General features: G+C 41.9%; 1 protein-coding gene across 1 annotated transcript in view; it reads right to left on the bottom strand.

Moving 5' to 3' along the window:
• Nucleotides 1-9,962, bottom strand: part of C1H3orf70 (chromosome 1 C3orf70 homolog) — a 121,826-nt gene extending 111,864 nt beyond the window's left edge. Inside the window, 1 exon segment of the mRNA XM_005903385.2 lies at nucleotides 9,458-9,962. Within this exon segment, the coding sequence (XP_005903447.2) occupies nucleotides 9,458-9,653 (196 nt within the window). The 5' untranslated portion in view covers nucleotides 9,654-9,962.
• Between the last annotated feature and the right edge of the window lie 4,127 nt (nucleotides 9,963-14,089).

Here is a 14,089-nt window from a genome sequence, read left to right as displayed (position 1 = left end):
CACAGGGACCTATGTCTCCTCCTATAATGCTATACAAGGGATACAACAGCACAAATTTAATATCTAGGCAAAAATGTTTAACCTAAATCTAATAAGGCAAATTTAAAACATGGGATATACTACAGACAGTTAATCTGGACTCTTCAAAAACTTCAATACCACCCAAAAAAGTATGATTATTCTAGAATGTTTAAAGGGGAGACTGAAGTGATACAATAATGAAATGTGATGCATGAATGTTTTTATTCCACTGATTTATTTCACTTGTTAAACCATTTTACTAAGGTATGACTGACACAGAAAAAGCTGTACAGATTTAATACATAAAATGTGATGAGTGCAGAGGAAAGTATACACCTGTGAAACCATCGCCACAGTCTATGCCATTAAAATATCCGTGTGATATATGAATCTTGATTGGCTCTCGAGTTGAAAAGTCAGCTATAAAATTAATTTTTTGACAATTAAGGAAACTGTGTATTAGATGGTGTCGCTGAGTTCATGTTACTATCTTAGGTGTGATTAGTATTGTGGTTTCATAGCAAAATGAGAGGTATGCTGAAATATTTAGGTGAAATGCCACGTCAGCAACTTACTTTTAAATGAAAAAAAGCACATGTATGTGCATGTGTGTGTGTGTGCAGACAGAAAGAAAAAACAAATGAGTCTAACAGACACAAAACACCACAATTATTACACAAAATACCAAATCACTACAAAACTCTTTTAGTGTTTTCATCTCACTAAAGGTCTGTTTAAATGAGATACAGAGGAAGAAATAACATTCTATGTCACACTAAGAATCTAGTTTTAAATGGGCAAATAAGCACTAGGGAGGTTAAAAAATTTGTCCTGAATGGACTTTTTCAGGGCATTGTGCAGATACAGATATTGTAGCTGCTGACCACTTCAGACATTGCATGTTTTTGGTAGTGTGCTTACAGAATACTGCTAAATATCAGAATATTGAAGAACAAACCAACAATAAGAAGAAAAGAAACACAAAACAAAAATTCTGTGAATTTTAGTAAAGTAACTTGCAAAAACAGTTAATTCTACTTTGTCCATCATTCTAGCAGCCAGGACTCCTCCTAAAAAGCATAGTTTTATACACTTTGCAACCAGTCCAAAAACCTTCATGTTGCATATAATTAGCACTTTGCCATTTTTCTACACAAAATCAATATTCCAGATGATACCCAAGTATTGTTACAGGATAGCAATCATTAAAGTTAGTATGTGCAGCTTCACTTTAACAGCTTTATAATATTCTGATCCTTTGAAACATATTAACCCATGTTTGATACAATACTTCTATATCATGTTTGATATAATGTTTGCTATAATATAATAATAATACTTATTAACTGGTGTATCTAATTAATCAGAACTATCCATTGCTTAACAATGGTGGAAAATAGGATAGAGCAGGGGAGTGGAAGAGCACAAAATAAAATTCCAAGGTAAAAAGTAGATAAATTATCACAAAGTAGCTATTATGAAATAGATCTTCCCACAATGAGGACAACTGAAAAACTTGATTTCTAAAGGTCATTCTATTCAAAATGTATGTTTTTACCATCTGTGTTGAAGTGTGTAACTGAACAAATGAGTGTGGTTACAAAGTGAATCCCAGATTAACCGGGACATTTGTTCAAGGAGAAGCAGTTGGAGTTTGGGTTTTTGACATATCACCACTATGATAATGTAACTACGTTATTATCCCCGTATTAAAAATGATGAAACTGAAAGAAGGAAGTTAAGTAACTTCCCCCAAACCATGTAACTAGCCAGTGGGCAGAGCCAGGATTCAGACACAAAGCCCAACTGCAGAGCCTGTCCCTGGGATGACTATACTAATATTTCCATCGCTTGTTTTGAGGAGGGGCTGATGCTGAACACCTGCACTAAGTACTCTGCTTATGTCATTTAATCTTCACAACAACCCTGTGAGGTAGGATTCTCATTCCTATTTTTCAGAAGAGAACACTGAAGCTGAGAAAGGTTGAGTAACCTACCCGAAGCTATCCTGCCAATGAATGGAAGAACCAGGACGGAATTCAAGTGCGTCTGACTCCAAAGCCCTCACTCTTTCTACGACCACACTCTGTCCTCACATTTTATATATAAAGCACTTTATTTTTCAAGAAAGCATATCTTCTTCTAGATAACTGTTAGTTTAAGTTAAACATATGTCCCTGTGTTTATTTGGAATTAATAACACTTAACTTCTCTGAAGATATTCTTTCTTGTGAAGTAATGAGGTTCCACAACATGAGAGGATAAACTTAAACTGAGGGTGTTATAATGCAGGGAATAGTCATAAAAAGGTCCTCAAAAGCTGTTTGGTTCAAACCTTTTAAAGTTCATCAGTCTTGGAAACCAGTAATAATTAACGGTACACATGCAAAGCTCACCAAAAGAGGCTTGCACTAGTCAGGGATCATCTGAAGATACGACATGACTGAAACTTCATATTATACAAATACATCATTAAATATCTTTTATTTAACTTTTCATTTTGTATTGAAGTATAGCCAATTAACAATGTTGTGATGGTTTCAGGTGAACAGCAAAGGACTCAGCCATATGTATATACATGTATCCATCCTCCCCCAAACCCCCTTCCCATTCAGGCTGCCACATAACATTCAGCAGAGTTCCCTGTGCTATACAGTAGGTCCCTGTTGGTTATCCATTTAAAATATAGCAGCGTGCACATGTAGATCCCAAACTCCATTAAATGCTTTTTAAAAGCCTAGTTGTACAGTTTGCAACCACTCCAAAAAGTTCATATTGCATATAGTTGCCCTTCTCTTAAAATAAGAAACCATTCTTATTTTTCCTTATTTATTTAAATCCTCCTTGTTCCAAAGAGAATCTGAAATAGCTGAAATCCTCCTTATTGTACCTTGAGCAGAACCAAGAAACCCAGAGCCTGGGTACCAGCTGGTCTGTGAGATTCTAATACACTGACCACATGTGGCCAGGGCTACTTCGTGGGACCTCCAGCAAGTGCCCACCTAAAAAATGAGGATAATAACAATAGCTACTTCCCAAGGCCGTCGTGAAGTGCAAATGAGCTAACACACGCATAAAGTTACAATTGTGCCTGCATATAAACAACAAGTGTGCTGTCATCTATTATCGAAACACCACTTAGATGGAAAAACACCCAAGAGCTTTCTCTATCTCTGGATAAAAGAGAAAACTCAGAAACTGACTTCACCTCTGCACTGGCTAACACCTGAATCCTCTTCCTTTAATTACCAGACATAGAAAGAGGCCTCATTAGAAGAAAAAACCTTCAGCTGACTCCTCCATCTAATCAAACTACCACTCCCATTTTTGCCAGTTTTCACTGTCAGACATCTCAAATATATTTTCTGTAGCTTCTGTTACTGATATGCCTGAGCTGCCCTTTGGGAAAACCAGCTGGCATTACCCCAGGGAAGTCAGAACTTGATTTGGGAGGTTGAGTAGAAGCAGGAAAATAGAACAAACAGAGTAATGCAAAAACCATAATGCTAATACACTAGCTAGTGGACAGACCTATACTTGCCCCAAGGTCCTGACAGTTAAATCCTCTAATCAGCTTTCTTTCCCTATAGGACATATAAAAATAGGAGGCCAGATTATAACCAAACACTTGCTGAGATAGTCCAGTCACAAGACCAGACATTTAAGCCTCTAGGCTGTGCCACCTTCTCTGAAGAGTCCTGGGAAAAAACATTTCCAAATTCTGCCTTTCCTACTCCCATTTTTCTGTAATTCGATGCTGCCTATCCACCTTCTGCTTTAACAGTTTTTCTTTAGATATGTTAATATCATCTATTAGACTACATCAAGTCCCACTCTTCCTGCTTTCAACCTGAAAGAGACATCTTTTAAGATGTCTTCTGCAGAAAACTGAGCTCACCTATTGTGTGATTTTATTAAGCCAATAAAAGCTGAGTTCTGCTGGTGGTACAGACATCACATCACACACATGACCCCACCTCTACCTATCCATCCCCGCCTCACCCCCAACACCCTCTCATCACTTTCTCTTTGATAGTTCTTAACTTGGATTTCACGCCTCACCATATTCAGGGATCTCTTTACACTTCCCATTCTTCTGTACTTCACTATGGCAATTGATACAATTTGCCACCTATTTCTTAAAAACTTTCCCCATCACTGGTTTTAACAAAGCCAAAAAACTGTTGATTTTGCTCATTAACTTTAAATTGCTCTAGAATGCCTGTAGTGGTTAAGACTCCAGGCCCAAGAATCAGACAGACAAGGCTTCAAATCCAGGTTCTACTCCTTACTAGCTACATGCCCACGGGAAAGTCACTTGACTTCCTTAAGCATTTCTCCTCCACTATAGAATGGACATAATAACATCATTGGTTATTGAATGCTTAGCATAATCAGCTTACTCTGGCACAAAGTAATCACTCAATAAATATTAACTACTATCTTTGTGTCCTAATTCTCTTATCCTGGTATTTTATTCCCTTTCTACCTTGAAGAATTCATGATCGCAAATAGCTATGCTATAATTAAGTATACTCCTTAAGTTATTCTTGCAAAACTAAACCTTTCAGCCTCTTCTTCAGTAATTTAAAAAAAAAAAATCACTATTTCTAGTTTCACCAATATCTAAGAAATAACCTGCTGAAAACAAATTTCATCTTCATACGCTTTCTTAAAGCACTCCTTTCCCTTGGCCTCTGTAATACCATGCTTTCCAGATTTTTTCTTCTTTGGCCATCTCTTCCTAGATTCAATTGCCGGCTCATCCTCCTGTAACCAGCCTCTAAATGTTAAGTGTTCTAAAGGGAAAGCCTAAAGGGTTTCTTCATTTCTCACACTATAACTTCTCTGCTGGCAATCTCATGCTTCATCATGGCTACAACTGCAATCTATAAAGAAGTTATAGACTTCCATATTATCTCCAGTGCAGACTTCTCCAAGCTCTATATCCTCTATATCCAAATGCCTACTGACATCGCCATGCAATGACAAGGCAACATAAACTCAATAGATACAAAACTGGATTCATGGTCTTTGTGGATTCATGATTCCATGATCATCCAAACCTAGTTCTTCTCCAGTATGTGGTTGTTAGTGAATGAACAGCATCACCATCCATCCAAGCTGCATAAGGCAAAATTCTAGAATCCATCCTTTATAACTATCCTCTTCCTCCCCCTCTAAATCTAATCTGTTCTAATTTCCATTAAATAGACATTGTTGCATGAATTTCAACCTATTTTTTTACACTAATATGAAAATATTCTCCCATGCCGATTTCATCCCCCCACTACTCATTTCACCATTATAATGCCAAGGTCTCTAGCAACTGGAACTTCCCCACTGTCCAGTTCATCCCTCCCTAACACCTCAACAATCAAATTTCTTATTTCTTCTAACATTCTATCTACTCCAGTCACAAAAAAGCTACTTTACAATATCTACATATGATTTATTGTTTACCATCCCTCTTCCCTAGCCAAGCCATATCTTTTCCTCTCTCAAAACTCTTCTTGGAATCCTTCATTTGTTAAACCAACCCAATACCACTCCTTAAAAAAAAAATAAAGGTTCAGATTCAGGGCCATAATTCAATCAGCCCAATAATCTATCTCTGACAGAGACATCAATAGAACATATCCAGTTTTCATCACAGACATAGTCCTCAAAATCGATTACCCAAATATACTATTTCCTTTACATCAAGCACTGCATCTGTCAACATATACACAGTTTGTGTCTTTCATGAACAGGTATGCACTTGCAGCCTTTTCTACTTCATAAGGTTATAAATTTCACAAATTTAACATCAACCATATAAAACTGAATTTCCTTTATTTGTTCTGAATTTCCTCTCTCAAGCATCTCAAGGTAGTCTTCCTGGTTTAATATTTACCAATTTGGTGAACAAGTTGATCATTTTTCATTCATATCATTTGTGCTTTTAAAGGAATGCAAAAATAAATATAGGATGAATCACACCCTTACACTCTGCTTATGGGACATGATCCAGCTATATTCGTATCTGTATTCCCAGTTTCCATAATAATGTCTCATAAAGAGAAGGTGCTCAATGTATGTTCACCAAAATTAAAAGAATTTTATTTAGGACTGATGTTGTGTTCATGCATTCCAAAAGAAGTAGAACTTCTCAAATATGTTAATTCTGCTTCTCTTAAAGAAAAATAATATTGAGGCTTAAAAAGGGTAGAAAGAATTGATGCCTCACACAGGTGAGGAGACTGAACAGGGCAGCTGGCTGCTCTAAATGAACTGAAGCTATTCTTGGATGTGATCACCAAACCACCAGCAGCAGAGGAAGCATGGAATCCCAGAAGGCTGCCAAAGACTGAAGAGAGCAAATAAATGCAGGCTTGATTTAAAAAAAAAAAAAAAAAAAGAACTGCGAATGGTCCAGTATACTCAATGCCAGTCCTTTCTAAATTCAGATTATTTAAAAAGTAGCTACTAATCACTTAAAAAAGAAAATGTTAAGCATCTGTGGAATCAACCTACATTATACTCAACTAATTTCCTTTATTTTTTTTTACAGAAGTATGTTTACAGATAGACATCATGTATCAAAAAGACATAAAAGTAGTATGTTGGGAGAATTTCAACAAAGTATCTGATCAGTATCTCACTAAACCAATATAGATAAGATAAACAAAAGGTGGATAAAGGTATGATAAGGTGTGTGTGTGTGTGCTCAGTCGCTCAGCCATGTCCAACTCTTTGCAACCCCACAGGGACTGTAGCCCACCAGACTCCTCTGTCCATGGAATTTTCCAGGCAAGAATATTGGAGTGGGTTGCCATTTCCTACACCAAATGATCGGACCCCCCAGGGATCGAACTCACATTTCTTGGTCTCCTGTACTGGCAGGCAGATTATAGCTCAACCGCCTGGGAAGCCCAATTAGGTAGTGAGGTAACTGTTAAAATGATCATAACAACAGAGTGTTCATTAATGAATTGTTATGAACCTGAAAGACAGTTCAGGACTTTCATCTGTGGTCTTCTCCTGTTTAACAATTTTATCAATAAGGAAAGAGGAAAATATACGGAAGGGATCTATCTAAGTGATCTGTGAGTAGCCATATCCCAAATATATAACTATGAGATAGGCAAGCGCTCTAACTTATGCCACAAATGTAAAACACACACACAAACAAAAAAGAGGCTTAATGGCTTAGTTCACAGCAAGCTTATTTCAATCTGACAACGACAAGCTCAATATGATGTGGAGGAAAAGCTAATGTGATGCTAGCTGCAGTAGTAGTATATCAAACAGGCGATATCAGTCCTGCTTAATTTTGGACAGATCATACCACAGCTGGGATATGGTGTACCCTTCTAGGGGTCACTATCTTCATAGAATCATAACCATATCGGCATATGTTCAGAATAGAAAAACCAGGATGCTTAGGGGCCTGAACACCATTAAAGGAAAGGCAGAAAAGAATGGTGGTGGTTTAGTCACTCAGTCATGTCCGACTCTTGCTACCCCATGGACTGCAACCCACCAAGCTCCTCTGTCCATGCGATTTCTCAGGCAAGAATATGGCAGTGGGCAGCCATTTCCTTCTCCAGGGGATTTTCCTGACCCAGGGATCAGACCCTGGGATCGAATCCGCATCTCCTGCACTGTCAGAAGGATTCTTTACCACTGAGCCACCTGGGAAGCCCATAGAAAGGAATGGAGATTTATAAATAGGACAAGACGATGCTTGAGAGGAAAACAATGGCTACCTTCATTCAGTCATTCAACAAATGTGAATTACAAACCTATTTCAGGCCAGATGCTGTGACTAGAGATAGGGTAAAACAGTCTACATCATGTGTATATCTGAAGAGTTGAAACAGACAGGATCTAAAAAAGGTTAAGATTGTTATATATGATTTCATAAGGTAGAAATAGGAGGTGTAGGAAGAAATTCCAATGTAACTGATTTTAGCTCCATATAAGGAAGAGCATTTTTAAGAGTCAAAGCTGTCTAATGAAGGAAGAGGCTGCCTGAGAAGACTGCAAGGTTACCACCAGTTACGGTGTACTCAAAGGGGAGACTGCCGAAATGACAGGCACTGAACTGGACCATCTTTAATGTTCCTCACAATTCACACTATGACTCTTTCTATACTTCCACAGGAAAGGGACTCACTGGAGTCACCCTACTTGTGTACTCTAGCATCACAGGTTTCCCACAGTTGTTACTTTCAACTCTTCACCCTGTTCCCCACGGAAGCAATGCCATACAATTAGGAATGGAGCTGAGAGCAACAGGAATAATGAGATATAGGACAAAACAGACCCAACAGTACACAGAATGCAAAAAACCAATACTGTTCAACGTGTCTTGCATTTGTAAAGGAAATGTAAGAATTCTCTATCCCTGAAGTGATAAATTTAACATATTTTATTATGTTCAATTAATAGAAACAAGTATCTGTTATGTACTGCATCTCTTGTTGGGAGCCATTTTTTCTAACCAACGAAGAAAAAATAATTTTAAGATCACTTTGAGAATCTGCATCCTAAATAAACACTACAAACCCTCTATTATAAGGTTATGTGGGAACTAAGTTTAGAATACATTTCTAAAAAGAAATAATTCATCAGATATAGCAGGCCAAATACCATAAACTAATAAAATAGTGAAATTCTGATTAAATGGACACTTAAATATTTTAAAAATCACAGGCAGGATAGACATAAGAGAAAAGGTCTAGACCATTTAGTTCTACAAATTACTTTAAGATCACAGAAGCTTACTTTCATTTTATTTTTGCAATTTTAAAACAGTCTCTATAATACACTGGCTTTATATGCTGGAACTGGGTATTCAAGGAGTTCACCCTTCCAAACTCTTAATATTAACTTCTTGAAGCAGTCCCTCACTCTTCAGCGCTTTCTCAATCTGGATACAAGAAATGGGCTACGATTCCAAATCCAAGGGTTCTCTTTCTTCTAAATAGCAGCCAGTTAAGACAAAAGTGAAAAAATTAAGAGGTACACATTTTAACCACCAGCCCTGAAAAAAGACTTCCCCTCCAGTTGTCGTCAACTCTGACGGCTCTCTACCCTTTCTCCACACGCGCCTGGTCTTTTCGGTAGAAAAAGAAAACAGGGGCGGGGCGGGGGGCGGGGAGGAATACACCCCAGTTTCCCTGGGACGGGGAGACCCCTTTTGTAGAAGTGGCTAAAAAGGTAGGTTCCCCACAGATTTCATCTCGTTGCCAAGGCAGCGCCGGCCCGACTGGTCCGGCGCGAGGGCAGTTCCCGCCGCCCGGACCCCACGGTGGCCCCGGCCTGCGGCAGGGCAGCCCCGGCCCAGCCAGGCGCCCCCCAGGCCGCACAGTCCCTACTACGACCCCGGACGGCCCCGCGGGAGCCCTCGGGACCGCGGAGAAAGGCGAGGAGACGTGGCTCGACTTACAGTGACACCATCCGAGATGACAGCACCAGTGCAGCTTGAAGCACTTGCCGTGGCTGTGCGTGGCACAGATGGAGAGCCCGTCGCATGGCTGGAAGTCGGGTCTGCGGGCGGCGCAACTCCGCGCCAGGGCCTGAGCCTCGTCCACTTTCTCGCTCTTCCAACCGCGCTCGGGCGCCGGCGCCGCGGCCGCACTCATTTCCTCTCACTCCGCGGAGCCGAGACCGGAGCTCGGTAGGAGCGGCGTCTGGGCGGGCAGGAAGCCGAGGCGGGCGCGGCGCGGGCCGGGAGTCAGGTCAGCCCTTGGAGGTGGCGGTAGCAGAGCTGGCGGCGGCGGGAGCGCAGCGGTCCCTAGGCTCGCAGAGGAGCCGCCCCGGGCGCTGCGACCGGGGGCTGGGCCTGCCGCCGCCTTCCCTCCCTCCGCCGTGGCGCGCGCCGCGCCCCCACGTGCACACGCACGCGCACACACGCGCGTTGGCTCCGGCAGACGCCACGAGTCCCCCCGCCAGCCCCGCCTTCTCACACACGGCTGCTCACACACGCTCGGCGGCCCTGCTGCCGCCGCACACTCACTCAACCTCCGTAGGCTGGCCCCCACGGACGGAGGGCTGTTAGGAACACAGCCGCCTCGGAGGCTCGGTTTTCACACGCACGCCAGCTTCCACGCACGCTTCCCCCACACACACTCCCTCCGAAACACATGTTCATACTCCGCGGAGGGCTGTGCACGTTGAGGACCCGGACGCCGAGTGCGCTATAGTCCCTGCGCAGGTGGGAGCGGAGTTTTCACACACGCACAGCCTTGCCCCACGCGCGGCCCACTTTGCTCTCGTACACACACACACACACACACACACACACACACACCCAGAGTGCCGGGGCATATCGGCCCCTGGGGGCACGCACACGTGCACACAGAACACATGTGCGCTCCCCCGGGGCTGTCTCCCGCTCCCAGCGCGGCCCCTGGGGCACACATCCTGGGCCAAGGCCACCAGCTTGCAGGGCATGGCCTGTGTTAACACCACCACCCGCCCCTTCTCAGCCAGAGGCTGCAGCCCCACCTTGCTAAGCGGGAAGGTTATCAAGCTGGGTGCCATGGGGTTGTGTATGTAACAGAGATGTATTTGTGATGCATGGGACTGGTATGTGGAATGTGTTTCCTGTGTATATTTGTTATGTGGATTAGATGTGGTGTGTATGTGTAATCGGATGTGTTAAGTGTGTGCATGGTATGTGTGTGGTATGTATGATGCCTGTGACTGTAACGTGGACTGTGAGATGTGTGTTCATGCACATATGTGGCATGGATGCATATGACCACTGTGGAGAGTGAGTGGGGTGTTTTGTATGGTAGGGTATACGTTCTGTATGTGGTATTCAGTAGATGAGTTTCTATGTAACCATGTGTATGTGGGGTGTGGTGGGCACAGTTGTTATGCAGTGTATGTGTCTGTGCTATGTATATGGCAGTGTGGTGCATGTGACTGCTATATTGAGTGTACGTGTGTGGTATATATGGATGGATTTGGTTGGGTGTGGTTCGTGTAGTTGTGGGCATACAAGAAGACTCGTGTTTGCTGTGGACTCTGTGTGTGCCTTTGTGTATTAATGCCCACCCCGGCCTGCAGGTGTGACTGGCCCTGACGGTGGCTGCAGCTGTCCCCCGCACCCCCTAATCGGCTTGCCTTCTTCCCTCTTGGGGACTAGTTGCTCCAAATGGATTTTCCATGCCAGGCTCTGCTGCTGAGAACTCACCCCTGGCAGGATTCAGTGAGGAGAAAACAAACCATTTGCTCCCAGGGAGAACGACTGGGAATTAGCGTTTCCCTGCAACAAGGCCAGAGCCCAGCCTTGAACACAGAAAAGGAGGGGACCTCCTCTCGCTGTTTGCCAAATGTTTTTCAGAGCACAGGAAAATGCCTGTAATTGCCAAGGTTCAGGGAACAACAACGAAGCCTTTCAGTACAAATGATGTGTGGGAACATGTTTATGCCCAGGTCCACCTTCTCCATTACTTTATTCCTTTGCTGCTTTGCACTAACAAAGAGATTCATCATGGTTTTGAAATAACCAAATTCATCTTCAAGCTCTGAAAATCTTCACTGCCATAAGCAGTCTTCCCTTTTATTTAACCTTGGCTTAAGATGGTAACTGTAATCTGCATATATATGACTCTAGTGAAGTCTTCATTTAATAGGGGTTGAAGAGAAACAACCCTTTTATTGACTACGCCAAAGCCTTTTACTGTGTGGATCACAACTATGTGGAAAATTTATAGAGATGGGAATACCAGACCACCTTACCTGCCTCCTGAGAAGCTTGTATGCAGGTCATGAAGCAAGAGTTAGAACGAGACATGGAACAACTGACTGGTTCAAAATTGGGAAAGGAGTACATCAAGGCTGTGTATTGTCACCCTGCTTATTTAACTTATATGCAGAGTACATCACATGAACTGCCAGCCTGAATGAAGCACAAGCTGGAATCAAGATTGCCAGGAGAAATATCAATAACCTCAGATATGTATATGACACCACCCTTATGGTGGAAGGTGAAGAAGAACTAAAGAACCTCTTGATGAAAGTAAAAGAGGAGAGTGAAAAAGCTGGCTTAAAACTCAACATTGAAAAAACAAAGATCATGGCATCCAGTTCCATCACTTTATGGCAAATAGATGGGGAAACAATGAAAACAGTGACAGGTGGGGAGGGAGGAGGGAGGAGGGTTCAGGATGGGGAACACATGTATACCTGTGGCGGATTCATTTTGATATTTGGCAAAACTAATACAATTATGTAAAGTTTAAAAATAAAATAAAATTTAAAAAAACAGTGACAGGCTTTATTTTGGGGGGCTCCAAAATCACTGCAGATGGTGACTGCAGCCATGAAATTAAGAGATGCTTGCTCCTTAGAAGAAAAGCTATGACCAATCTAGACAGCATATTAGAAAGCAGAGACATTACTTTCCCAACAAAGTTCTGTCTAGTCAAATCTATGGTTTTTCCAGTAGTCATTATGGATGTGAGAGTTGGACTATAAAGAAAGCTGAGTGCCAAAGAATGGATGCTTTTGAACTGTGGTGTTAGAGAAGACTCTTGAGAGTGCATTGGACTGCAAGGAGATCAAACCACTCAATCCTAAAAGAAATCAGTCCTGAATATTCACTGGGAGGACTGATGCTGAAGCTGACACTCCAGTACTTTGACCACCTGATGTGAAGAACTGACTCATTGGAAAAGACCCTGATATTGGGAAAGATTAAAGGCGGGAGGAGAAGGGGATGACAGAGATGAGACGATTGGATGGCATCACCAACTAGATGGACATCAGTTTGAGTAAGCTCCGGGATTTGGTGATGGACAAGGAAGCCTGGCATGCTGCAGTCCATGGGGTCGCAAAGAGTTGGACGTGACTGAGTGACTGAACTGAACTGAAGAAAAACAATTTGGTGGCAAAGGTACTGTCAAGGAAGGTATGAATCAAAATCTCAAACTGTGATTCCCCAAATAACCTAACATTGAAACAATTGAACATTGAAACATGAAGCATCATGTCTTCAGCTTCAGCCCCAGGTATTTCTCTCCCCCACCAAAAATATCCTAAGGAAGTACATCCCTGACTCATGTCTCCATCCCTGCTATTAATTTCACAGCCTGACCCACCTCAGAATAACATACATAAAAGAGAAAAAGAAATTAATAATCCATTATTGCCATTGCAAGCCAACCCAGAATTTTTTGAACAAAAGAGGATTCGCCTCTCTCCTACTGTATTCTTTTCCTTTCCTAACCCATAAATTCGCTCTAACACTGTCCATGCTATGTAATTTGAACAGAATCCTTCGGCTGGCTTTTATTCAAGAGTGAACCATATTATAAGTTTCTGTTATATATGAAACCATGCCGTCTGAGCTAGCGAAAAATGAGCAGAAGTAATGTGTTACAGCCAGGAGGCAAGGTAAATGACCCAAATACCCTACTTTATGTTAGCCATATGATTTGAAGCTGAGAAGTCTTTATACTTTCTGTAACATAAAACTCATTCCATTCCCTTGCCCTAAAGATGTTATTAACCTCTATTTTCCGGAATGGAGCACAAGGAGGTATATGTGCTGTGACCTCTCAAACATTATACATATACATAGCCTTCAGGATGTGTTTTCAGGATTTAAGTTTTTTAAGTTTTATTATGGAACATAGAAAAGTAGAGTAGTATAATGAACCCACAAGTATCCATCACCCAGCTTCAATAATCATTAACTCATTTGGAAAATCTTTCATCTGCAGCTCTACCCACTCCTGACCCTCACCCTGCCACTGAATTATTCTGAAGCAGATCCCACACATCATGGGCTTCCCTTGTAGCTCAGTTGGTAAAAAATCTGCCTGCAACGCAGGAGACCCAGGTTTGATCCCTGGGTTGGGAAGATCCCCTGGAAAAGGAAATGGCAACCCACTCCAATATTCTTCCCCAGAGAATCCCATGGACAGAGGAGCCTGGCAGGTTGCAGTTCATGGGGTCGCAAGAGTCGGATATGACTTAGCGACTAAACCACACCACACCACACCATACATCATATAATTTCATCCATAAATATTTTAACATCTATCTCTAAATGAAAGCTTAAAAA

The sequence above is a fragment of the Bos mutus genome, chromosome 1, assembly GCF_027580195.1.
Source record: "Bos mutus isolate GX-2022 chromosome 1, NWIPB_WYAK_1.1, whole genome shotgun sequence".
Classification (NCBI taxonomy): Eukaryota; Metazoa; Chordata; class Mammalia; order Artiodactyla; family Bovidae; genus Bos; species Bos mutus.
Note: the sequence above shows the minus strand (reverse complement) of the source record. Positions and strands in the feature narration are given on the sequence as shown.